Source organism: Stegostoma tigrinum, chromosome 34, assembly GCF_030684315.1.
Source record: "Stegostoma tigrinum isolate sSteTig4 chromosome 34, sSteTig4.hap1, whole genome shotgun sequence".
NCBI lineage: Eukaryota > Metazoa > Chordata > Chondrichthyes > Orectolobiformes > Stegostomatidae > Stegostoma > Stegostoma tigrinum.
Window position 1 is genome coordinate 5,221,839 of NC_081387.1, and position 27,985 is coordinate 5,249,823.

Consider the following 27,985-nt stretch of genomic DNA (forward strand, 5'->3'; position numbering starts at 1 on the left):
AGTGATATTAAGAAATGGCTGGAGGCACTGGATAGTACAAAGACTATGGACCATGATAACATTTAACAATAGTGCTGAAGACGTATGCTCCAGGACTTACCATTCCCATAGCCAAGCTGTTCCTGTACACTTACAATACTGTAATCTCCCTGACAATGTGGAAAATTGCCCAGATATGCCCTGTATACAAAAAAGGAGGACAAATCCAACCCGGCCACTAACGCCCTATCAGACAACTCTTGGTCATCAGCAGTGATGGGAGGTGTCATCAACAGTGCTAGCAGCGTCTGCTCAGCAATATTTTGCTCAGTGATGCCCAGTTTTCAGTCCGCCAGGACCTCTCAGCTCCTGACCTCATTACAGCCTTGGTTCAAACATGGACAAAAGAGCTGAATCCCAGAGGTGAAGTGAGAGTGACATTAAGGTTGCATTTGACCAAGTATGGCATCAAGGTGTCCTAGCAAAACAGGAATTAAAGGGTATTGGGGGCAACCTCTCCGCTGGTCGGAGTCATGCCTGGCAAATAGGGAGATGATTGTGGTTGTTGCAGATCAGTTATCTCAGCTCCAGGACATCTCTGCAGGAATTCCTCAGTGTGGCGTCTTAGGCCCAATCATGTTCAACTGCTTCAAAAATGACCTTCCCTCCATCATCGAATCAGACATAGGAATGTTTGCTGATGATTGCACAATGTTCAGCGCCATTCACAACTCCTCAGATACCGGAACAGTCCATGTTCAAATGCAGTAAGATCTGAACAATATTAAGGCTTACGTTTATGCCACACAAATACCAGACAATGACCATTTTCAATAACAGACAATTTAACCACTGCTCCTTGACATTCAAAGGTGTTACCATCACTACATCCCCCACTATCAACATTCTGTAAATTACCACTGACCAGAAAGGCAACAGGACTTGCCACATAAGCACTGTGGCCGATACAGCAGGTCAGAGGCTGAGGGGAGTAACTGCAGCAAGGAATTCACCTCCTGAGTCGCCAAGCCTTTCCATCAATGAGAAGGCACAAGTCAGAAGCGTGATGGAATACCCCCACCCCCACCCCCACATACCGAAATAGGTGCAGCTCCAACACTCAAGGAGCTTGATGCCAGCCAGAACAAAGGTGCCTACTTGATTGGTATCATGTCCACAACATCCCCTTCCTTACCACTGCTCAGTAGCAGCAGTGCATACTATCTCCAAAAATCACTGCAGGAATTCGATAAAGATCCTTACACTGCACCTTCCAAATCCACGACCACTTCCATCCAGAAAGGAACAGCACACCTTCACGTTTCCCTGCATGCCACTCACCATCCTGACTTGGAAATCTATCACCAATCCTTCAATGTTGCTGGATTAAGATCCTGGAATTCCCTCCCGTGGGCATTGTGGCTCAACTGGCAGCATGTAGACTGCAAGGGTTTCAGAAAGCAGCCCACCACCACTTTCTCAAGGGCTACTACAGACGGCAGTAAATGCTGATCCAGCTAGTTATGCCACAAATGAATAAAAAAATCTTTGGGCGATTCTTTTAGCAAAGTTCAAGTTGGGTTGAGTTTTCTGGAGGATTCGCTTGTTGTACATACCTCGTTAATGAACTAGCTCATCCTGCGGAATACCGCACTGTTGATTTCCACCCCACTTAATCATGTGCCATTCCTGGAATAACTCACCACTCAGTGGCTGTCCTGGAATTCACTGCCATCCCTTGTGCTCTCATCATTTTTAAAGCTTGTTGTGCACCCAGCCAAACATAGTCAGTACAGAGCTGCCCTGTAAGGTTCCTGATATTTGCCCTGGGCAGAGTAGACTGGGGAAATTAGCGCCTGCTAAACAGATTGGTGCAGATGGGAGACTTCCCTTTCTGCCAGGACCAGCAGTAGAGGCCACAACTCCAGGCCATGGTCTGACTTGCCACCCAGGTTAAAGCAGGCTCTGCCATCAGGAGAAATGCTCAGCACTGTAGAAGGAAGGTCCATGTCCTTCTCTGCCCAGGAGAATAAGTTACGCTATCTTCTCTCCGTACTTCACACAATCTATCTCTGCGACTAGGTCTAAGGGTTATGCTCTACCACTCAAACTGTTGCCTGCAACATCTTCCCCATCACCCCAACCCCACCACAAACCCTGCATGTCCTATGTACTGCCTCATCTTTCAGTCAGGACACCTCACTATCTGCACCAACGATAATAGCTGTGACAGTTACTTGTATCTTCTGAGATATGTGTCTCCCTCTCACTCCAGGGTGGAAACAGCCCACAATCAGGCAGAAAGACCCAAGCGGAGAGTATGCTGTCTGTCATTCAGCTCCTCACCCCTTATAAGGAGAGAATCTTAATTCTGACCCCACACCTAGCAAGACCTGGGGTTGCCCTTGAGTTTTTATGCTGGAACTACCTGAGTGAAGACTATCCCCTGAGGACTGGTCCTAAAAGGCATGTAAAATGAACCCGGTATCTCTGAATGAGGTGGCAAAGTGCAAAAAGGCAAGGTAAAGGCAATGTAAGACGTGGATCCTGTGAATATCCAGGGATGCTCAGAGTGAGAGAATGCTGTTACACTGAGTGAAGAGCCCAGAGCTGCAGTCTGGTCCACTCATGAGATGAATGTGTGTCCCTGAGAACACAGTGTCCTTGCTGCAGTATTACAATGAGAATTGCGAGTGCAACCTGAGATGCAGGACTGAAATACGGAAGTGCCCTATAAGTGCATCAGAGATAATGCCATGAGGGTTTTTAGAGGCTGATACATGTTAAATGCCAATGTTCATGCACATAGTGTTTCTGTGGTCAATGCCCATGAAACATACTCTGAGATGTCAATGCCCAGTTTCCAACATAGAGGTCACTTGGAGCAAGTAGAGCTAAATCCACCAAACAATCACTCTGGTTTCCATGTCAAATTGCCCCAACACTGAGATTTTTTTCACAAGATGGGAAGCTGAATATTAATAAGGCACATTGGGCTGTTAACATTTTATTTAATAAACAGTAATGACTATCAATTGGCATCTTGCTACTGCTTAGCAAGAATTTGCCATACTGCTTGAGAAGAGCATAAAGGACGACTTGAGTTGCTCATGACTTTGAGATATGCCTTGCCACACTTGCTACCCGATTCTGCCGGACATTTCACCATAGCCCAGCTTGCTTAGACCCCACATTACTGTTGATAGAAGTTGTTACACTACCGTTGGTACCTTGCTTATCTGATAGCTTTGTGATGTTTACTGTCCATTACTGTTAAGTCTGATGCAGATGCTTGGTTTAAATTATTTGCCTGTTGCCTGTTATCATTCCCCAGCTGCATCCTCTGAGAGTTGCTCGTGCACTTTAGCTACTCTGCCTTTTTATAGAAGCTTTTGCTTTTTGTTTTTATATTTCTTGCCAATTTACTTTTGTAATCCATTTCTAAATATAAAATTTAATTTCAAATGCCTTATTAGCGTTTTAGTCATCCGCTGCTGATTATGAAGAAACTCCCAGTCTTCTGGTATATTCCCACATTGTATGTCTTAGTTTCTGATTGGATAACCTCATGGACTGCCTCGGTTAAACACAGATTGTTCAAACTAAATTTAAAATTCTACCTTCAGAGATAATGGGAACTGCAGATGCTGGAGATTCCAAGATAATAAAATGTGAGGCTGGATGAACACAGCAGGCCAAGCAGCATCTCAGGAGCACAAAAGCTGACGTTTCGGGCCTAGACCCTTCATCAGAGAGGGGGATGGGGAGAGGGAACTGGAATAAATAGGGAGAGAGGGGGAGGCGGACCGAAGATGGAGAATAAAGAAGATAGGTGGAGAGAGTATAGGTGGGGAGGTAGGGAGGGGATAGGTCAGTCCAGGGAAGACGGACAGGTCAAGGAGGTGGGATGAGGTTAGTAGGTAGATGGGGGTGTGGCTTGGGGTGGGAGGAAGGGATGGGTGAGAGGAAGAACCGGTTAGGGAGGCAGAGACAGGTTGGACTGGTTTTGGGATGCAGTGGGGGGAGGGGACGAACTGGGCTGGTTTAGGGATGCAGTAGGGGAAGGGGAGATTTTGAAACTGGTGAAGTCCACATTGATACCATATGGCTGCAGGGTTCCCAGGCGGAATATGAGTTGCTGTTTCTGCAACCTTCAGGAGGCATCATTGTGGCAGTGCAGGAGGCCCATGATGGACATGTCATCTAGAGAATGGGAGGGGGAGTGGAAATGGTTTGCGACTGGGAGGTGCAGTTGTGTGTTGCGAACTGAGCGGAGGTGTTCTGCAAAGCGGTCTCCAAGCCTCCGCTTGGTTTCCCCAATGTAGAGGAAGCCGCACTGGGTACAGTGGATGCAGTATACCACATTGGCAGATGTGCAGGTGAACCTCTGCTTAATGTGGAATGTCATCTTGGGGCCTGGGATAGGGGTGAGGGAGGAGGTGTGGGGGCAAGTGTAGCATTTCCTGCGGTTGCAGGGGAAGGTGCCGGGTGTGGTGGGGTTGGAGGGCAGTGTGGAGCGAACAAGGGAGTCACAGAGAGAGTGGTCTCTCCGGAAAGCAGACAGGGGTGGGGATGGAAAAATGTCTTGGGTGGTGGGGTCGGATTGTAAATGGCAAAAGTGTCAGAGGATGATGCGTTGTATCCGGAGGTTGGTAGGGTGGTGTGTGAGAACGAGGGGGATCCTCTTGGGGCGGTTGTGGCGGGGGCGGGGTGTGAGGGATGTGTTGCGGGAAACACGGGAGACGCGGTCAAGGGTGTTCTCGACCACTGTGGGGGGAAAGTTGCGGTCCTTAAAGAACTTGGACATCTGGGATGTGCGGGAGTGGAATGTCTTATCGTGGGAGCAGATGCGGCGGAGGCGGAGGAATTGGGAATAGGGGATGGAATTTTTGCAGGAGGGTGGGTGGGAAGAGGTGTATTCCAGGTAGCTGTGGGAGTCGGTGGGCTTGAAATGGACATCAGTTACAAGCTGGTTGCCTGAGATGGAGACTGAGAGGTCCAGGAAGGTGAGGGATGTGCTGGAGATGGCCCAGGTGAACTGAAGGTTGGGGTGGAAGGTGTTGGTGAAGTGGATGAACTGTTCGAGCTCCTCTGGGGAGCAAGAGGCGGCGCCGATACAGTCATCAATGTACCGGAGGAAGAGGTGGGGTTTGGGGCCTGTGTAGGTGCGGAAGAGGGACTGTTCCACGTAACCAACAAAGAGGCAGGCATAGCTGGGGCCCATGCGGGTGCCCATGGCCACCCCCTTAGTCTGTAGAAAGTGGGAGGAGTCAAAAGAGAAGTTGTTGAGTGTGAGGACGAGTTCAGCTAGGCGGATGAGAGTGTCGGTGGAGGGGGACTGGTCGGGCCTGCGGGACAGGAAGAAGCGGAGGGCCTTGTGGCCATCTGTATGCGGAATGCAGGTGTATAGGGACTGGACGTCCATGGTGAATATGAGGTGTTGGGGGCCAGGGAATTGGAAGTCCTGGAGGAGGTGGAGGGCGTGGGTGGTGTCACGGACGTAGGTGGGGAGTTCCTGGACCAAAGTGGAGAAAATGGAGTCCGGATAGGTGGAGATGAGTTCGGTGGGGCAGGAGCAGGCTGAGACGATGGGTCGACCAGGGCAGGCAGGTTTGTGGATTTTGGGAAGGAGATAGAAACGGGCCGTGCGGGGTTGGGGAACAATGAGGTCGGAGGCTGTGGGTGGGAGGTCCCCTGAGGTGATGAGGTCGTGAATGGTGTTGGAGATGATGGTTTGGTGCTCGGGTGTGGGGTCATGATCGAGGGGGCGGTAGGAGGTGGTGTCGGAGAGTTGGCGTCTGGCCTCGGCGATGTAGAGGTCAGTGCGCCATACTACCACTGCGCCACCCTTGTCTGCGGGTTTGATGGTGAGGTTGGGGTTGGAGCGGAGGGAGCGGAGGGCTGCCCGTTCTGCGGGGGAGAGGTTGGAGTGGGTGAGAGGGGTGGAGAGGTTGAGGTGGTTAATGTCTCGACGGCAGTTGGAGATGAAGAAGTCGAGGGAGGGTAGGAGGCCTGGGGGTGGTGTCCAGGAGGAGGACTTGTGTTGGAAGCGGGTGAAGGGGTCAGTGGAAGGAGGGTTAGGTTCCCGGTTGAAGAAGTAGGCGTGGAGGCGAAGACGGCGGAAAAACTGCTCTATGTCCAACCGTGACTGGTATTCGTTGATGTGTGGTTGTAGGGGGACAAAGGTGAGCCCCGTACTAAGGACTGACCGTTCGTCCTCAGTCAGTGGGAGGTCTGGGGGGATGGTGAAGATGCGGACTTCACCAGTTTCAAAATCTCCCCTTCCCCTACTGCATCCCTAAACCAGCCCAGTTCGTCCCCTCCCCCCACTGCACCACACAACCAGCCCAGCTCTTCCCCCCCACCCACTGCATCCCAAAACCAGTCCAACCTGTCTCTGCCTCCCTAACTGGTTCTTCCTCTCACCCATCCCTTCCTCCCACCCCAAGCCGCACCCCCATCTACCTACTAACCTCATCCCACCTCCTTGACCTGTCCGTCTTCCCTGGACTGTCCTATCCGCTCCCTACCTCCCCACCTATACTCTCTCCACCTATCTTCTTTACTCTCCATCTTCGGTCCGCCTCCCCCTCTCTCCCTATTTATTCCAGTTCCCTCTCCCCATCCCCCTCTCTGATGAAGGGTCTAGGCCCGAAACGTCAGCTTTTGTGCTCCTGAGATGCTGCTTGGCCTGCTGTGTTCATCCAGCCTCACATTTTAGAACAGCCCACCTCTGACCTCTTGGCCCCGCTTTTTCACAGTTTTAGAAAAATGACCAGATGGCTGTTATGTTTCGATGGGAGTGGGTGATGGGGAAATTGATTGCCTTGGAAACGCTGAATTTATGTTCTGGTCTTTAATTGACAGATGTAATATGCCCTTTGGCGAGCAGAGGACCACAGTTGGTATCAGGGTTGGGGGTTGGGGAGAAGGACTAATTCTCGGAAAACACTAACATTGCCAATATGATTGGGGCTGCATGAGATCTTGTATGGTTTGGGCCTAATCAAGTTTACGACTCCTCAGAAACAGAAATGGACATGACGGATGAAGCTGCCTCAACACCTTTGCCACTGGAAGAATAGAGTGAAATTCTACAAATGCGCTCCTAGACAAAGTGGTGAGCTTCTGTATGTTACACGCTGCCCGTATTGGACCTTGAGTCAGAGGAACTTGAGCCAGTGCTAAATCACCACAGGAGACAGTACAAGAAAAAGGACCAGGCTATATCCTCTGTGTCTGGGCCAGAGGGATGTAGTGTATGTCACAAGGTCAGCCAGTTGGACCCATAGAATATGAGTTCCATCACTTTGGCTGTTAATCTGGTCGTGTGGAGTTATTTCAGTTCTGAAGAAACATTGCTCTCATGTCACCTCAGGAATTAACCTCTTTTGCCCATATTAGGCTGATGATTATAATGATGTTAGATGTTCATAATAGTGTTAGACAGTGAGTTCCAGGACTTTGATCTATCACCAATGAATGGGATGATGGAGGAGAATTACAGACATTTCTTGCTGCTGTTATTATTCTCGGGTAGGATAGCAGATATTGTTGAAAGAGTTAATGTTTGTCAATTAAATCACACGTGATATGGACAAAGTGGTTGGAATCTTTGAGGGGAATGAATGAATGATGTGAAACATGGCAGATTTGGCCAGAGAGGCCAGTTTTGACAGTGAGAGCAACTTGCTGCATCTTTTGATGAAGTTCCAAGCATTGAGGTGAGATTCTTACCGGGGAGCAGCAAGTTGTCTGTTAAGGATTGTTGTTTGTTCAGGATCTTATTAACTGCACCCCTCACCTCATTAATATGCAGCTGCCTACCACTCGCTGTGAGCAAAATAGACATTGACAGCCCTCAGCATTGAAGTAGGAGCTGGTACCTGGCAACTTCAGTTCACTGCTTGCTCCAAATCACCTCCATTTACCACATGGGGTACCAATATCTCTGGTCACACTCCATGGGCACCAGCCACGCACATCCCACATTCACAAGCATTGGCATCTAACATGTATCAGGGTCTGAGAACCCTCATTATCCCTGATCCACTTACAGGGCACTTATGTACTTCAACGCTGCTCCTCAAGCTGCATTTGTATTTCTCATTGTAACACTGCAGCAAGGTCACTGTGCGTTCAGGCACACTCCCAGCTCGTAGACTGGGCTAGGCTGCAGCTCTGGTCTGTTCACTCAGTCTCACAGCATTCCCTCACACTGAGTCTCCCTGGATACTCACAGCATCCCTGCCCTTTTGCAGAGTTACCGGGGTCATGTATTAGTGCTGAATTGCTGTACCATTTAGCACAGACATCAAGGAAGGAAGCTTGTCCTCGTTGTCGGTCGTCCTCAGCCGAGTCAACAGGCTTCAGTCGGGATCTCGACACTTCAAGGGTAGCCTCTGGTATCCGTCCAGGGGACTGTCAACCACCCTTGGCAGTCAGAATCAGGACCCCCTCCTGAGGAGACGATGTTGGCAGCCCACCATCCGCCCTGACTCTTTCTTCCCTATTGTGGGCTGTTTTCATCCTGGAATGAGGACGAGGCAAGTATTGAGGCGATGGATGTGGGTGGCTCTGCTGCCGCTGGTGAACATGGGGAGGCTTCTCAAGTGAGTGAGCCAGCAGCACAGAGGGCATGCAGGGGTTAGTGGTGTCAGGGGTTGGAGTGAGTAAGGGAAGGTGCTGCAGGCAATAGTGAGAGAGTTGGTGGGAGGTGGGTGCCATGTCAGAGATAGAGTGAGAGTGGGGTATTGGAGGAACGATGGTGGCACTTACCCCTGTGGAATGGGGGTGAGGTGGGGGCAGGTGGCATTTACCACACATTGTTGTGCAACCCTCCAAACGGTTGAGACTGCACTGACCTCGGTGTCAACACCGATCAACACATCGACTGCTGGTGACCGGAGAAGAGGCCCTTCTGCAGCCAGTCAGGGTGACAATTCTCCCCCTCTACCATTTCTGGGCCAAACCAGCTCAGGCAAAATGAAGAACAGTTTCAGACCATCGGGGCTTGTCTGGGCGTAAAGTAACTTGTAAAAATGGCGCTGGTCCATTCCATCATATTCCAGCAATGGAGGGTAATTCCAGGTCCATGAGTTGTAGAATGGAGCTAGAAACAGGTGCCATGGAGATGGGTTAGTTGGTGAGATGGGTGAGAATGCCTTGCAGAGAGAAATCCTCCATGAAACTCAGTGAGACTGACACTTAGCTAAAAACACGTCAGGTTCAGCCCATTTGTCTCATGGTGAAGGAAGAGGCAGGCACTGGAAAACAGCAAAATAAATTATTGGCCAGTTTCATTCACTTAAGGGAGGTGAGGCCTAGGTGTTTGGTGGAGTATGTGGAGCTGAACCCCTTGACCAGATAAAAGCAAAATTTCATGTAAAGTATCACCCCCTCTGGTCTTGATCCTCTTTCTCTCCAATTTGGTAGAAATCTGAGTCAACAAACATGTAGATCCCACTCAGGCCACTGGGTTAAAGTTGCATTCGTTCTCAATTACTTCATTAAGATCCAGCATTAGAGGCTATCGTAATGGATCTCATCACTTTAAGCAGTATCAGATGGGAGAGCAGCCATGAACAGGAACTCATCAGCTCCTGGCATCTCCACAAATATCCCAGTGATTTTTAGCTGCTCGTTCATCCACTTCCCACTGGTTAGGGTTAACATTGCCCCCCCACACTCCAGCTTGGCAAAGGTTCCAGGTGTTTTCATGAGTGAGAAGCCAAGCTGGTTTTCCAATTTCTTTCCAGTACTTCCTCGTGGGACAGATTGTCACAGTGAGCATCCACTTCATTCCGAATGAGCAGATGATCCTCTGCTGCCATCTTCTGTTTTCAGAACAAACCTTCTCCATGTGTGACCTATGACAGCTCCAGTGGCACTCCTGCCAAACTGACCGTGCGGAAGTTAGAATGCAAACAAAACGTCTACAACATTGGAAGTTCAACAAAATCCCTTCGACAGTGACTTATTCTCCTGTTCCTGCACCACAACCAGTGGCCACCCGCAAGGAAGTGTCATTATTCCCTTTCCCACCTCCCCCTTTCCTTCTTCACCTCTGTAATACCATCAATACCATCCACCTAAACACGCAAACCGGGATCTACGTGTGTGCTGAGGCCACCCAGCTGTACCTCACTACCTTCTCTCCCAGACTCCTTTCTGAAAAATGTTGGAACCTGGGAGTCCCTTTTTGCAGCTTTGGTGGCTGATTATGTCGATGTCGGCCTGGGTTTCCTTGTAGCGATTTCAGTCAGTCTGTGAATCCATGCGGGCTTTTCTACAATATCATAGCGGGCCCAGCCCAGGATTCCATACAAAGGGGTCGGGTGTTCAAGCTCAGAGCTGCATAGTGGGCTTAATCTTAAATTCTCTTTTTAAATTTTTTTTTAACCCTTTGTTATGTTATGGTGGTAGCACTGTTATTCCGAAATATTTATGTCTTAATTTTTCTAATTTATTACTATGATTTTGTACTTTTAAATTTCTGTAACACGCGATTTTTTATTCGGTTATTTCTTTCTTTTCCTTTTCCTAACAATTTATACTCAAGTATCTGTACCTTGGTACCTGTGTCTCTAGGATGGTGCTGTAAGTGGCGACTTATAAATTTTCCACTGCACTCATGGGAAGACCTGACATTATGCTAATTCAATTGAAATATTCTTTGTCTTTTTGTTTATATCTTCCAGTGCAGATGGTAGAGGAGTAAACAGCACAATGTTTGGGCTCCTGAGCCCAGGGCTTGTCCATTCCATCTGCTCCTCCTTATTTTCCCTTCTTTATTGTTTTATTTTATTTTACTTACCTTCTTGTGGGGAGCTTGCACAGCATCAGCAAGGTGTCCAGCACATCAGAGGCAAGGTTCTGTTCCCAGGGCGGTGTTGGCAGACAGAGTTGAGCTTGTGTTCCCAATGTTGGAGGTGGAGGTGGTGGAGAAGGGAGGCAAGAGTGTGTTCCCGAGGCAGGAGTGTGTTCCCGAGGCAGGAGTGTGTTCCCGAGGCAAGAGCGTGTTCCCGCAGCAAGGGTGTGTTCTAGAGGCAAGAGTGTGTTCCCGCGGCAAGAGCGTGTTCCCGCGGCAAGGGTGTGTTCCTGAGGCAAGAGTGTGTTCCTGGCAGTAGCAGAAAGAGGTGAGTTTGGGCCCAGTGCCCAGTGCAGCTTCAGCGGAGGCTGCATTGCCAAGATCGGCCTAGTGCGGTATTGTGGTGGTAGCGTTGTTGGCAAAGGCAAGATGGCACTGAAGAATGGCAACATGTTTCCAGTGGCAGTGACACGGCAGAGGGACTTGAGGCTGGCCAACTGCTTTGGGATAACATTGGTCTCAGCCTCAGGGTGGGAGAGCCCAGATCCAGGCTAATGGCTAACACACATAACAAGAGGGACTGCACTGTTGAACTTTCAATTTTACTTTTTTATGCTTTTCTGGATTTTGAGATGGCACCGGAGAGTGACAACATTACACAACACTTTTCACTGTATTTGTAACAAATACGTGTAACAATTACATGTGACAATAAATAATTCAATTATTATTTCAATAAATCAATCTACATAGCAACTTTCATGAGCTCAGCAAGCCCTAACGCACTTGGCGCCTCTGAAATACATTTAAAGTTGAGCCATTTGTTATACTGTAGAAAGCAAGGCAGCCAATTGATGTACAGGTAGCTCCCACAAACATGTATCGGATAGTGAGCAGATAATCTGGTTTTGCAGTTCATTGACGAATAATTATGACCAGGACACTGCAGAGATTTCCCCTGCTCTTCTCTGAAATAGTGAGATGGGATCTATTTGTTGTCTGTAAATCACCACAACGTACCTTTAATTCAGCTACTTATGAAGAAATCTCACTGACAATCGAATACTGAAACAATAATTTAAACTTTATTGTATGTAGTAACCAAAATAAGACCCATCACATAAACAAGCTAAGCCCCACAACCCAACTTAGCTACTACCCAATTATTGGTGGAGTTTAGTTATGATTCCAACCAACAGTGGCCTATCTCTGAAAGTGCCCATGGTTTGATCCTTGTGCAGTATTGTTCTTGGAAGTTCTGCTCATGGATAATTCTGGAGTTGAATTCTTACACAATTTTCCTGGCTTTCGTTTGTGACATTATTAATGATCCTTTCGATTCTCTCATCCCTAACACTGACTATGCTTGTGGAGACCTTAATCTGCAGCCTGCCTTCATATCAGGAGTAGCTCCCCTGCTCCTTGTTACATTTTGTATTGACCGTTTGAAAACACAACTTTTTTCCGAAATTAATACTTTTACATCAGGACACTCCTTCTGCCAACACTTGATTGCCCAATTGTAATGAGGCACCAGGTTATCAAGCAGCGTTACCTACTCTCGCCCAGGAAACAGGTTGTTTATGTTGTTTCGACTCCTGTTCCCAGGGATGGTTAATGAGCAGAGATAATGGGAACTGCAGATGCTGGAGAATCAGAGATAACAAAGTGTAGAGCTGGATGAACACAGCAGGCCAAGCAGAGTCAGAGGAGCAGGAAAGCTGATGTTTCGGCCCTAGGCCCTTCATCAGCAATGGGGGAGAGGAAGGGGTTTCTGAAATAAATAGGGAGAGAGGGGAAGGCGGATTGAAGATGGACAGAGGAGAAGATAGGTGGAGAGGAGACAGACATGTTAAAGAGGCGGGGATGGAGCCAGGAGAGGTGAGTGTAGGTGGGGAGGTAGGGAGGGGATAGGTCAGTCTGGTGAGGACGGACAGGGCAAGGGGGCGGGATGAGGTCAGTAGGTAAGAGATGGGGGTGTGGCTTGAGGTGGGAGGCGGGGATAGGTGAGAGGAAAAACATGTTAGGGAAGCTGGGATGAATTGGCTGGTTTTGGGATGCAGGCGGGGAAGGGGAGATTTTGAAGCTTGTGATATCCACATTGATACCATTGGGCTGCAGGGTTCCCAAGCGGAATATGAGTTGCTGTTCCTGCAACCTTCTGGTAGCATCGTTGTGGCACTGCAAGACGCCGAGGATAAACATGTCGTCTGAGGAATGTGAGGGGGAGTTGAAATTGTTCGCAGCTGGGAGGTGCAGTTGTTTATTGCAAACCGAGCGTAGGTGTTCTGCAAAGCGGTCCCCAAGCCTCTGCTTGGTTTCCCCAATGTAGAGGAAGCCACACCGGGTACAATGGATACAGTATACCACATTGGCAGATGTGCAGGTGAACCTCTGCTTAATATGTAAAGTCTTCTTGGGGCCTGGGATGGGGTGAGGGAGGAGGTGTGGGGGCAAGTGTACCACTTCTTGCAGTTGCAGGGGAAGGTGCCGGGTGTGGTGGGGCTGGAGGGGAGTGTGGAGCGGACAAGGGAGCCATGGAGAGAGTGGTCCCTCCGGAAGGCAGATAAGGGTGGGGAGGGAAAAATGTCTTTGGTGGTGGGGTCGGATTGTAGATGGCGGAAGTGTCGGAGGATGATGCGTTGTATCCGGAGGTTGGTGGGGTGGTAAGTGAGGACTAGGGGGATTCTCTTTTGGCGGTTATTGCGGGGTCGGGGTGTGAGCGATGAGTTACGGGAAATGCGGGAGACACGGTTGAGGGTGTTCTTGACCACTGTGGAGGGGGAATGTTGAGGTCCTTGAAAAACAAGGACACCTGAGATGTACGGGAGTGGAATCCCTCATCCTGGGAGCAGATGCGGTGGAGGCGAAGGAATTGGAATAGGGGATGGCATTTTTGCAGCAAGATGGGTGGGAGGAGGTGTGTTCTAGGTAGCTGTGGGGGAGGTGGAAAGCATGGGTGGTGTCATGGATGTAGGTGGGCAGTTCCTGGACCAATAAGGAGAAAATGGAGTCGAGATAGGTGGCGATGAGTTCAGTGGGGCAGGAGCAGGCGGAGACAATGGGTTGACCAGGGCTGTCAGGTTTGTGGATTTTGGGAAGAAAATATAAGTGGGCAGTGCGTGGTTGGGGAATGATAAGGTTGGAGGATACGGGTGGGAAGTCACCTGAGGTGAGGAGGTTGTGGATGGTTTGGGAGATGACGGTTTGGTGGTCGGGGGTGGGGTCATGATCTGGAGCCAGTAGGAGGCGGTGTTGGACATCTGGCTCCTGGCCTCAGCAATGTAAACGTCAGTGTGCCATACTGCAACTTGCGCCTCCCTTGTCCGCGGGTTTGATGGTGAGGTTGGGATTGGAGTGGAGGGAGTGGAGGGTTGCCCGTTCTGTAGGGGAGGAGTTGGAGTGGGTGAGAGGGGTGGAGAGGTTGAGGAAATTGATGTCTCGATGGCAGTTGGAGATGAAGAGGTCGAGGGAGGATAGGGGACCTTGGGTTGGTGTCCAGGAGGAGGACTTGTGTTGGAGGTGGGAGAAGGGGTCAGTGGAGGCAGGGTTAGGCTCACGGTTAGAGAAGTAAACATGGAGGCACAGGCTGTGGTAAACTGCTCGATGTCCAAAAGTGACTGGTATTTGTTGATGTGTCGGTGGAGGGGGAGAAAGGTGAGACCCTCCCCCTGACTAAGGGCGAACGGTCAGTTCTCAGTAAGGGGCTCACTTTCTTCCCCCTCCACCCACATATCAATGAATACAGGTCACGTTTGGACATTGACCAGGAAAGGTGGAGTCTCTCATGGCTTGTTTCACTGGTTTTTCCTGTCCACAATCAACAGTGGTTAAAAAATTCACCCCAAATGTTTTATTCCCAGTTCCAATCAGTGTTTTATTCTCAGTCCCTGATTGGAATAAGGACAGTGGGTTCCCAGAATGCTGCTGATCTTTTTCTCAATCTCCCTGTATTTTTGTTGAATCTCTCCCGATAAGAACAGAATTCAGTTTTCCATTCTCACTCTTCCTCTTCTCCAGTTCAGGACCTGAGCCAACTTGGATGAGTGCTAGTTAGTTAGTGATAATTCCAGTGTTAGTTTTATCACATTTTGTGGAGGGTTTCTCCCCATAAGGCCCAGTGGATTTTCACACAAGGTCCTTTGGAAGGAAATGAAATTATCAAGAGGTAGCTGAGAGTTGACTGGGAGGAAGAGGTAGGTTAAGGGAGTGGTGTCACACTTCACTGGGGTACACCTGAAGAAGCGTTTCAACCCGAAACATTGACATTCCTGCTCCTCGAATGCTGTGCTTTTCCAGCTCCATATTTATTGACTCAATGGGATTGCATACTGGAATTTAAGTGTCACCATTTCTACTGTCATCATTCTTAAAGATTTTATCAAAGTGTGCAAAACGTTCTTAACTTACCTCTCTATTCAGACCTATGCCAACATTGAACACTGACCAGTACTTAACAAGAATTACTATTTATTACAAATAAATCGATTCTGGCTGTAAATAAACAACAATGAACTGTTGACATGTAACTCGACTAGCCAATATCATTCACACCCAGAAGCTGCTAAACTACCCAGGAGCCAATCACATCACTGTTGTCAGGCCGATGGCTTTTCTCATTGAAAGCTGGTCACTGGTGAACCTATCAGCAACATTCATGGTAGAGAAGCAACCTCTGATTCGGTGAGCTGGCTAAATAACTAGCAGCGAGAGTCACCAGGAGATCGGGTGCCAAGAGCTGAGGGAGTTCGGGGACGGAGCTTAGGGTGGCAGGAGCATGTGACAGAGAGCAGGGGTCTAAAAGCAGTGATAGGAACCAGCTGACATTTTGCTGTGGCTAGATGGGGGGTGGGGGTGGGGGGCGGGAGCCAAGACTGGGAGCAACCTTTGTGCAGACTTTGGGATGGGATGTGAAGAACCATCTGCTTGTCAAGGTGGCTCCCTGCCCACCAGCTGCACTTTTAGGGAGAAGTGGAAAGTTGCAATGGGGCTGAGGGGTGATGGGGTGGTCACAAGGGACTGGGGTCAGGTAGGGGTCTTGTGAGCTGGAAGGGTGTGAGGCCTGGGAAAGGAGATGGAACAGTTTCAAACCTATCAACCACTGAACATCATCTAACTAGGAGCAAGGAAGACTTGAAATTACCGCAATAATTATGAATGTGTGTGGAATCTCTAGCTCAAGGCTGCATATGTTCAGAAGCTTTAACAAAATAAATGCTTATTGTAGTTAATACTGTGTCATTCATTAAATTTAAATCTGAGATGCAGTAAAAAGAGTAAGAACTTGTCCGTTTAAAATAGTCCAGCCTTGTGCATATGCAATAGAAGCACATTTGTTATGCCCCCACCAATACACAGAAGGTGCATTTAGAGTGATAACTTTCTGTGGACAAAAATCTATGCCAGTTATTTTGGAAAAATATCTGTTACTAAATCTACACCATGAGATAGTGGGAACTGCTGATGCTGGGGAATCTGAGGTAACAAGGTGTAGAGCTGGATGAACACAGCAGGCCAAGCAGCACCAGAGGAGCAGGAAAGGCTGATGCTTCAGGCCCAGACCCTTCTTCAGAAAAGGGGCAGGGGAAGGGGGCTCTGAAATAAATAGGGAGAGAGGGTGAGAAGGTTAGAAGATGGATAAAGGAGAAGATAGGTGGAGAGGAGACAGACAGGTCAAAGGACGGGGCGTGGAGCCAGTAAAGGTGAGTATAGGTAGGGAGTCAGAGAGGGGATAGGTCATTGAGATAACGTGAGAATGAAAAACCAGCCCGTTAAACCCAAAAATAAGGACATAAGTGAAAAACTAGGCTGCAAGAGGAACTCTTAAAAGAAATTAATTTGTGCCTGCAGCAGTCTGTCTTGTAGATGGTATACACTGTGGATGTTGTTGGGATTGATTGTGATGTTTAAGGTGCTGGATGGACTACCAGTTACAGGGGCCAATTTGATTAGAATGGTGTTGAGCTTCTTGAGTATTGTTGGACAGTCGGTAAGTATTCCATCTACTCCTGACTTGTGCCTTTTGGACAGTGGATGGGTTTGGGTGAATGAGTAATCCTAGCATCTGACCTGTTCTTGTAGCTGCTGTATTTGCACAGTTTGCTAAGTTGAGTTTCTGGTCAGTGGTAGCTCCTGGGTATTGATGGTGGGAGTTTCAGTGATGGCAGTATTGTCAAATGCCAAGGGAGAATTGTTAGATTGTTTCTCGTTGGAGATGGTCATTGCCTGGAAGTTTTTTATTCATTCATGGGCTGAGAGCAGTTAAGAGTCAACCATATTGGCTGTGCAGGTCAGACCCAGTAAGGATGGTAGCTTCCTCCCGGATAATGGTCAGTGGTTTCATGGTTATAATTAGACTCTTAATTCCAGATTTTCATTGAATTCAAATCCTACCATCTGCCGTGGCAGGATTTGAAACCAGGTCCCCAGGATATTGCCTATGTCTCTGGATTAACAGTCTAGTGATAGTATCACTAGGCCATTACCTGCCACTTGTGTTCCTGGTATTACTTGCCACTTACCAGGTCAAGCCTGGGTAATTTCCAGGGGCCTTGCTGCATTTGGGCACAAACTATTTAACGAGTCACAAATGGTGCTGAATATTGTGCAATCATTGGTGAACATCCCTGCTTCGGGCTTTATGATGGAGGCAAGGGTATTGATGAAGCAGCTGAAGATGGTTGGGTCACCCCATGATGACTAAGGATGGAAGTTAAAATGAGACAGAGGAAAAATGTTTTCTGATAAGTTTCAGCTTTGCAGTACAGTAGAAAACAAGCTAACATAAAAAGTACACATGAGGCCTGACAGACAAAATAAGAGGCAAGAGGAGAGTATATGAGGATAGATCAGTCAGGTAATAAAAGGGAACATGAATGCTTTTTAATGAGCATAAAGTTGAGAGAAGGATGAAACTGAAGGCAGGGGACATGGCTAATGTACAAATTCTATATTTTGTGCTTGAATCAATAAAACTGAAGATGGTGTTACTGTCACAGTAAAGGAGGTGATGGTGGGGACTATATTTAAGTGGCTGGCAGTTCTCAAGGTCATATTGTCCAATATGAGGAATTGCAATTTGCTGAAATATTTTTAAAAATATATTCTTTCATAGCATATGGGTATCACTTATTGCCCATTCCCAATGTCACAACTTGCTCGACCATTTCAAAGACCAGTCAAGAGTCAACCACTTTGCTGTGGGCTTGGAGTCACATGTAGGTCAGACCAGTTTAGAACAGCAACATTTCCTTCCCTGAAGGCCATTGGTGAACCAGGTTAGTTTTTAACAACCATCAATTAGTTACTGTTACCGGCAGAGGTTTTCTACTCATTGAATTCAAACTCTACAGCTGCTACGCTGGGATAAAAAGCAATAAAGTGCTGGAAGTACTCAGCACATCTGTCTATGTGTTTCTGGAGAGAGAGGGTTAGAGACAGAGATAGAGAGGCAGAGATGGTCAGAGTTGACCTTGCCAGGTGAATATGACTCTTCTTCAGAATGTGTGGGGAGTTGATCCTAAATGATAAGCCTGGGACTGTGGCTTATTACCCAGTTGCACCATACTACCATCACCTCTAATTAGGGTGGAAATAGTTGAGCCTTTAGCTGTAAGCTTTCAACCATCAAAAACACAGAAAGCACATATAAATGCACACACACAAACAATTCTGCACAGACCTATAAAAACCTAGACAAACATATACAAAAACAATTACATTGGGATCTGCTTACAAGCATACAAGTTAATCGCACAAACAGAAAGAAATGCCAAACAAACACACACAATATCCTCACAAATACGCACAAAATCACCTTAAGTACATACACAATCAAATACATAATGATAACTCTCTAAAACAGCCACAGGGACATACATGCATAGATACTACATGAGCTTTTACTGAAATATACCATGTAACATGCACATAAGCATGAAAACAGAACTTTCAAGGTTACACAACATGTGTAAATATAGTCGTAGCTCATACAAACACACATACACTTCATACAAATGCATGCTGAAATTTCACCAAATGTATATACAGGAGCTCACACAAACACTGACACAGATCACAAAAGAACCCATACATGTACACACAGACAAAGCTTACACAAACTCATATCCCACCGCTCACAGGAAAATGACCAAACAAGCAGCTCACCACAAGTAAACTCTTCAGCACAACTTGTACAAATGCAGCTCTCTCTGTCACGCAAACATATAGCTCTCTCTCACCTGAACATACAGCTCTCTCTCTCACACAAACATACAGCTCTCTCTCTCACACAAACATACAGCTCTCTCTCACACATAAAGCTTGCACACAAACACACAACACAGTTCATACAGTGAAAGAAATATACATCTCAGAACACAAACTTTCCAATTGTTAGTAGGGAAAAGACAAGAATCCACTATTAGGGATATAGTAACTGGACACCTAGATGATGCAGAGTCAATATGATTTTGTGAAAAAGAAATCTTTTATGCAAATCTGTTTGTGTTTTGAGGATATCATAGTCATAGAAATATACAGCATGGAAACAGAACCTTTGTTCCAACTCATCCTTGCTGAAAGAAGACAGAGGGTGGTAGTTGATGGGAAATGTTCATCCTGGAGACCAGTTACTAGTGGTGTACCGCAAGGGTCGGTGTTGGGTCCACTGCTGTTTGTCATTTTTATAAATGATCTGGATGAGGGCGTAGAAGGATGGGTTAGTAAATTTGCAGATGACACTAAGGTCGGTGGAGTTGTGGATAGTGACAAAGGATGCTGTAGGTTGCAGAGAGACATAGATAAGCTGCACAGCTGGGCTGAGAGGTGGCAAATGGGGTTTAATGCAGACAAGTGTGAGGTGATGCACTTTGGTAGGAGTAACCAGAAGGCAAAGTACAGGGCTAATGGTAAGATTCTTAGTAGTGTAGATGAGCAGAGAGATCTCGGTGTCCATGTACACAGATCCTTGAAAGTTGCCACCCAGGTTGACAGGGCTGTTAAGAAGGCATACAGTGTTTCAGCTTTTATTAATAGAGGGATCGAGTTCCGGAACCAAGAGGTTATGGTGAAGCTGTACAAAACTCTGGTGTGGCCGCATTTGGAGTATTGCGTACAGTTCTGGTCACCGCATTATAAGAAGGATGTGGAAGCTTTGGAAAGGGTGTAGAGGAGATTTACTAGGATGTTGCCTGGTATGGAGGGAAGGTCTTACGAGGAAAGGCTGAGGGACTTGAGGCTGTTTTCATTGGAGAGAAGAAGGTTGAGAGGTGACTTAATTGAAACATATAAAATAATCAGAGCATTAGATAGGGTGGATAGGGAGAGCCTTTTTCCTAGAATGGTGATGGCGAGCACAAGGGGGCATAGCTTTAAATTGAGGGGTGAAAGATACAGGACAGATGTCAGAGGTAGTTTCTTTACTCAGAGAGTAGTAAGGGAATGGAACGCTTTGCCTGCAACAGTAGTAGATTTGCCAACTTTAGGTACCTTTAAGTCATCATTGGATAAGCATATGGACGTACATGGAATAGTGTAGGTTAGATGGGCTTGAGATTGGTATGACAGGTCAGCACAACATCGAGGGCCGAAGGGCCTGTACTGTGCTGTAATGTTCTATGTTCTATGTTCTATGTTCATCCATGCTGACCGGATTTTTAAAAAAATCTAGCCCCATTTTCCAGCATTTGTCCCATATCCCTTTAAATCCTTCCTATTCACATACTGATCCAGATGTCTTTTAAATGTTGTGATTGTACCAGCCTCCACCACTTTCTCTGGCATTCCATATAAGCAAAACCCTCTGTGTGAAAAAGGTGCCCCAAAGGTCCCTTTTAAATCTTTCCCCTCTCACCTTAAACCTATGCCCTCTGGTTTTGGACACCCCATCCTGGGGAAAAGACCTTGGCTGATCACCCGATCCAAGCCCTTATGATTGTATAAACGTCAATAAGGTAACTCCTCAGCCTCTGGTGCTCCGGGGAAATAGCTCCAGCTATAGTACAAACCCTCCAACACTGGCAACGTCCTTGTAATAACTGAAAGAACTGTGGATGCTGTAAATCTGGAACAAAAGCAAAGTTGCTGGAAAAGCTCAACGAGTTTGGCAGCATCTGTGAAGGAAAAAACAGAGTTAACGTTTCAGGTCCGGTGACCCTTCCTCAGAACTAGATTTATTAGGCTATCTGGTTGGCGTGGACAAGTTGGAGCAAAGGTCTGTTTCCATGCTGTATATCTCTATGACTGCCACAGCAACACCAGGCCTCAGACTGAGACAGTGGATAAACACATGGCAGAAACAGTATAATGTTAAAAAAAGGAACAAAAACAGAAGTTGCTGGAAAAGCTCGGTAGGTCTGGCAGCACCTGTGAAGAAAAAATCGGAGTTCACGTTTCGGGGCCGCTGACCTGAAGTGAGTTCTGAGGAAGGGTCACCAGACCCGAAATGTTAACTCTGTTTTTTCCTTTCACAGATGCTTCCAGACCTGCTGGGCTTTTCCAGCAACTTTTATTTTTGTAACATCCTTGTAAATCTTTTCTGAACCTTCCAAGTTTCACAACATCTTTCCTATAGCAGGGAGACGAGAATTGCATGTCGTATTCCAAAAGTGGCCTCACCAATGTCCTGTACAGCCACAATAAGATTCCCCAACTCCTATACTCCATGCACTGACCAATAAAGACAAGCATACCAAACACCTTCTTCACTATCCTAAATACCTGCGATTCCACTTTCAAGGCACTATGAACTTGCACTGCAAGGTCCCTTTGCTCAGCAACACTCCCCAGGACTTTACCATTAAGTATACAAGTTCTGCCCGGAATTGTCTTTATCTAAATTAAACTCCATCTTCCACTGCTCGGCCCCTTGGTGAGCCATGGATGTAGTCTATCTGCATGTCCAGAAGGCATTCAATCAAGTGCCAAACAAAAAGATTGTTGCACAATAAAAGGACTTGTGGAATTTAGGATGCATTAATGAGCAAAAAACAATGAGAACAAATAGAATCCCTATAGTGTGGGAACAGGCTTTTTGGCCCAAAAAGCCCACACTGGCACTTGAAGCATCCTGCCCAGACCCATTCCCCTATAACCCACTTGATCTACATGTCCCGAGTACTACGGGCAATTTAGTATGGCCAATCCACCTAACCTGCACATCTTTGGACTGTGGAAAGAAACCGGAGCACCTGGAGGAAACCCACACAGAAATGGGGAGAACGTGCAAACTCCACACACAGACAGTCACCTGAGGCTGGAATTGAGCCTAGGTTCCCGGTACTGTGAGGCAGTAGTGCTAACCACTGAGCCACCGTGCTGCCCATGTGGTCAGTTTCAGGTTTTGTGGATGTAGCTAACAGAGTGCAGCAAGGATTCACACTAACATGCCAGTCATTTACAAGAGAGATAATGGGAACTGCAGATGCTAGAGAATCCGAGATAACTGGATGAACACAGCAGGCCAAGCAGCATCTTCGGACCACAATGAGTGGATTGAAGGCTCCAGAGGTAATCTATACAAAGTTAGGCTGGAACTTAAGTTGTTGAGAAGACAGAAAAGAAAGTTGGAAGTGATATATGCAGGTTAAGCAGTTAGACAAGAAGATGGCAGATGGTGTATAAAATGTGATATTATTGAACAGTGTTCAGTACCATTTGCAATTCCTCAGATATTGACACAGACTGTTTCATTCAGGCTTGGGCTGGTGGATACAAGTAACGTCTGCAACACACAGATTCCAGGCAATGACCATCTGTAACAGGAGAGAATCTAGCCCTTTCACATTGAAAATCAATGGCACTACACCCCTGAATCCCCAGCCATGAACATCCTTGGGGTTACCATTTACCAGAATCTGAACTGAGCCAGCCAGATAAATGATGGGGCTCAAAGTCCTAGTCAGAGGCTGGGAATTTCAATGCATGGACACAAGTCAGCAGTGTGATGGAATACTCTACACTTGCCTGGACAGGTTTGGCAACAATAACACTGAAGATGTTTGACCCCTACCAAGACAAAATGGCCTGGTTGTTTACCACCTTATCCACTACTTTAAATATTCACTCCCACCTGCATTGATGCACACTGATAGAAATAATGTACCATAGTCAATGTGAACTGGAGCAACCGACCAAGGCTCCTTTGACAGCATTTTTAAATCCCTCATTTTAAATCCCACAACCTCCACCAATTAAATGGGTGAGGGCAGGATATAAATAGGAGTTCTGCTATCCAGAAACTCCTCTTCAAGTCACATGCCATGTTGGCTTGGAAAAATATCATCATTCTCTATCTATCTCTCTCTCTGTCTTTGTCTCTGTCTCTCTCTCTCTCTCTTTCGCTGGGTCAACGGCCTGGGATTTCCTCCCAAACGTTGGACAACCCACTGTGTGTGAACTGCAGCAGTTCAGCAAGGCAGCTCACCACTGCCTTCTGAAGGGCAATAAAAGGTTGGCCCAGTCACTGATGCTCACGTTCCATGAAAGAATAAACAAAACAGAAATTCTTGTGTTTAAGTCCCATTCTGGCCGGCAGGATCTCAGTATCTTTGTAAAGAGACTGTTTATCCAACAAATAGTCTTGACAGGGCATGAAATCTTCCAGAAAATTAAATTCAAAAGAACAATACTATTATCTTTGGTTCTTTACAAAGACTAAACCATTGTTGCAAACTGTCTATCCTGTCTTCATATTGCAAGTTGAAACAGGCTCTTCTGTTGGTTACTTCTCCATCTGGTAGGCTTAGTTGGCTGAATGGCTGGCTTGCAATTTAGAATGGTACCCACATTGTGGATTGAATTCCTGCACTGGCTGCACTTACAATGAAGGACTCCTCTTCTCAACTCTCCCCTCACCTCAGGCACGGTGACTGTCAATTTAAATGCCGCCAGTTGTCTCTCTCTGATGGGAGAGCAGCCCTATGTCTGGTCGGGCTTTGGTGACTTCAGCTTTTCTCTGTCACAAATGTCACTTACATTCCAGAACACTCGACCTCTTTCTTTTCTGCCTCAGCCAATTTGCTGCTGAAGTTGTCATCTCCTGCATCCTCTACATTCACCAACTCCAATGGTATCCATCACTGTCCCACCTTCCATTCACTAATTGTCAGCTCAAAGCTGTCCCACTGTGCTGCCTGTACCCTGTGTCACACACTCACTCACGGTCCCTCCCCGGTCTCTCTAACCCAGTACAGCTCTATAATCTGCCAAAACCCAACTGAACTCTGTTTCACTGACTTGGTTTCTTGGTCTTTCCCCTCCTTTTCCAATTTTGACCTTGAAACCCGACTGTTTGACTAAGCTTTCAGCCACTGCTATAATGTCTGGTTTTGTCTGTAAAGGGCTATCGGACATCCATTTCATTGGGCAGTATCATGGCTCAGTGGTTAGCACAGCTGCCTCACAGCACCAAGGACATGGATTTAATTCCATGCTCACGTGACTATCTGTGTGGAATGTGCATAATGTTTGCTGTTTTCGTGGGTTCCTTCAGGTACTCTGGGTTTCTTCTCACAGTCCAAAGATGTGCAGTTTAGTTGGATTAGCCATGGAAAATGGAGTTATAGGTTAGGGATGTGGCTCTGGGTGGGCTGCTATTTGGGGTGTTGGTGCGAACCAGATGGCCTGCTTCCACGCTGTAGGGGTTCTACTTTAAAATGCTGCACAAATTACAAATTCATGTAGCTAAATCATTGTTTTTGGCTCAGTACATATGAAGATAGATCAATGGACGTCATGAACCCATTCCCCTTGTCGGCAGATGCCTGTGGGTTTTTTTATTACAGGAGAGTTTAGTTTTGCTGGGTTTATACCAGCCGGAGGGAATATGGACATACGTACTCTGGGCCGACCCTTTCAGCTGGGAATGCTGTATGACTGCCGTTCTGACATTCTAATCCCAGGTACCTGCGCATGCTCAGGGTCAGGGGTAATGGTCAGTTCAGTGCAACATTAACATTCAGGCACCGGGTTTAAAGACATAAACAGTGATGGCATTTCAAAGTACTTTGAAACAAGATGTGATGAGCTGTTAAAAACACACAAGATCCTTAGGTTCTTCACAGAGATGGAAGTGGAGAGGACGTTTCCTGTTATAGAACATAGAACATAGAACATTACAGCACAGTACAGGCCCTTCGGTCCTCGATGTTGTGCTGACCTGTCATACCGATCTCAGGCCCATCTAACCTACACTATTCCATGTACGTCCATATGCTTATCCAATGATGACTTAAATGTACCTAAAGTTGGCGAATCTACTACCGTTGCAGGCAAAGCGTTCCATTCCCTTACTACTCTCTGAGTAAAGAAACTACCTCTGACATCTGTCCTATATCTTTCACCCCTCAATTTAAAGCTATGAAAGTTATATTAAAGCTATTAAAGTTATAGAAGAATTTAGAACCAGGGCTTACTGTTTAAAGATGAAGGGTTGCACATTTAAGATAGAAATGAGGAGAACTTTATTTTATCACAGAGGGAGGGGAGCCTTTGGAATTCTCTTCCTCAAAAGGTCTTTTAAGATTTCAGAGGGAGAAGTAATGAATTCTTGACAAGCAAGAGGGTACAGCATTATTTGTGTAAGTTGAAATATGCACTAATCAGATCAACTATTACTTATTAAATGGCACAGCAGGCTCGTTGGGCTGAGCGCCATGAATTTATATGGTGTATGTTCTGTTCAGGATCATTGTACTAATATTTTGCTTTCAATTAATGCTCACAACGCATATTTCTAAAATAATGTGTAAATCACACACTTCCTCACTCATGCAGTGATCTGGCCAAAGGTATGTTGGAAACACTGAGCAGCAGTATCACCATCATGCACAGGCTCTTTAATTAATCAGGAAACCTTCAGTCGGAAAGATATTTGCATAGCTGAACTCAAGAATCGGCTAAAAGGATATCAGCAGAACTAATGGGTTCTTGAATGTTATCAGGCTCTCTTCTGTGTGTCTGGTGATCTGTCAAGTTAAAATTCTGCCCCACAAATTACTTCCTCTCCAATTGAGTACATATCCATTGCCCCTTCCTTCACTCTTCTACCCCCACCCAGCCTCCATGCCGAGCCTAGACCTTGAGTGGGTATCCCGCAACCTCAGCTTTAGCTGGCAGTCTCTTATTGGAGACAATATGGGAATTCACATAAACTACATCCACAGATATTCCCACCTCCTACTTGCGTTACTTCTGCAAAGAATTCAATTATGCTTTCAGACATGACCTCCTCATTACAAATCTTGATGCTTTGTGAGCATCACTGAAAGTTTGTCCCTATGTATTCAGTAGGTGTTACACTTTAAATTTTGATCTTAGCATATTATGGATTCCATTGGAAACACAGTGATTGATTCTGATGCAGTGGTTGTAAATGAGCCAGAACAGAATATGAGTTCCCTGACTGGGGCTGTTAACCTGGTCCAGTCAGGGAGCCCTGGCTGATGCAAAAGGATGAATGTTAAAGATATTGGGATCCTGAATGCCTGACCTATTGGGCAGCAGTGCTATTGTCAAAAGCTATGCACTTGTGAAGAAAGGGTGTTTGGCGATGGGATGCTGGTCTCTGAGGAGTTATTTCACTTGTGTTTTTCACTGTTTTTTATAAGCTATTACCTTCTGGGGCTTGGAGACTCTTCAACAGAATGTGACGGTATGGTCGAAACATGAAACTCAGTTTAAGATCTACACATTGGACTCGATTCAGGAAAAGACATCAGCCCTGAGTGTTGATGGATCGTTGAAAGCAAGTGTTTTCACTGAATCGATAACATTGGATGGATCAGCCAAATATCTGACTGACACAAAGAGGTCGAGGCAACAGGCCCGAGCATCCCTTCAGTACCGAACAACAACCAAGTTTGAGCAGCTGACAATGAACAGCTTGGGGCAACAGAAAATAACCTACCCGAATGTGTTTGATGAGGGAACAGCAACTCATGTGGTTACAGCAGTGCTGTACGGGGCTCAGGCTTTCTTTGTGTTTGATCAAGAGGTCTCTTCGACAGAGAACGTACAGGATATTCAGGGTAACCTGGAGGGGATGATTAAAAAAATTCCTTGTATTGCAGTTGAGGGTCAGATCTCCCTAGAATTGACAGAGGAACAAAAATCCAATGTCCAAAAATTCAGCTGCACCTTTTATGGAGATTTCTTCCTGGAAAACAATCCCAGCACATTCCAAGATGCTATCAAAATCTACACAACCCTCCCAAAGTTACTGGGAGCGGATGGAGAGCACGCAGTGCCCATGAGAGTCTGGCTCTACCCACTCGACAAACTGGACTCTAAAGCTGCTCAACTGGTACGGGACATAAGTATTGGATTGGTCAATGACTGCCAGTCTGTGCTGGAGCAGCTCAGTGAGATGGTGATGAGATGTAATGATATGATGAGGGACAGTCCATTTCCAGAGCTAGGGAGCAGGATGACGGAATTCCAAAACATGTGCTTAGAATATCAACTGGTTTTCCAGAAGACTTTATCCAGAGTGTTACCATCTACCAATGGAGGTGGCGAGGAGGAAGAGTCACTGGCGAATATCCTGGAGAAGAAGGAACAATCACCATTTAGAAGCCAATCATTGATCGCATGGTTAGAGTGCATTGAAATGTAAATAGCAGTGGTGAGCTCTTACCTTGATAAATTGAAAGGCATCAAAATAGTTTCTTCAAAGAATGAGGAGAACAAAGAAGTATGGAACCCAAATCATCAATCTGTTGTCTGCCTTGCATTCACATTACTCCAAAGGGACTAACCATATCTCTCTGCTCTTTCAGTCTACCTGCAGGAGCTCAGCACTTCAGACATGGCCAACCCTCCACAGACCCAAGATGTGAAGGAAGAGAGGAGAGAACAGTGGTTTAACATTGCATCAATGTGTAAACGGATATGAAAGCAGGCCAGGCTCAGAGGATTTTGCAAATGCCAATAAAGACCACAAGAAAACAAAACTTATAGTTGCTTCTGTAACATCGCAGGACTGTAATGGAGCGGGTATTGACCTGTATGAGGATGGGTCAGATATGTCATGACGATGAGCTCCCATCAAAGCCTGACCAGCCTGTGCCTTCTGAGGTAATGCATAGCACTGTCATACTGAAGTTACACCCAGCAAGCCTGGATGCTGGAGGGGTACTGAAATACAAGCTGGATTGTAAACCTGTGCAGCACAAGGTCTGGATCTCTCAGGAGACA

The 27,985-nt window shown here is 46.6% G+C and overlaps 1 protein-coding gene across 1 annotated transcript; it reads left to right on the forward strand.

Annotated features, from left to right (window-relative positions):
- Positions 1 to 14,365: 14,365 nt before the first annotated feature.
- On the forward strand, positions 14,366 to 27,683 carry LOC125467705 (verrucotoxin subunit beta-like). The gene is made up of 7 exons (XM_059639407.1): positions 14,366 to 14,383; positions 15,348 to 15,472; positions 16,640 to 16,778; positions 24,549 to 24,690; positions 26,398 to 27,400; positions 27,431 to 27,482; positions 27,579 to 27,683. Exons 1-7 carry the CDS (start codon positions 14,366 to 14,368, stop codon positions 27,681 to 27,683), a joined length of 1,584 nt encoding a protein of 527 aa, XP_059495390.1.
- Positions 27,684 to 27,985: the final 302 nt, after the last annotated feature.

Coding starts and splice junctions, on each gene's coding strand:
- LOC125467705 (XM_059639407.1), top strand. Junction 27,401..27,430: donor TGGTTAGAGTGCATTGAAAT/GTAAATAGCAGT, acceptor CTCTTACCTTGA/TAAATTGAAAGGCATCAAAA. Junction 27,483..27,578: donor AGAATGAGGAGAACAAAGAA/GTATGGAACCCA, acceptor GTCTACCTGCAG/GAGCTCAGCACTTCAGACAT.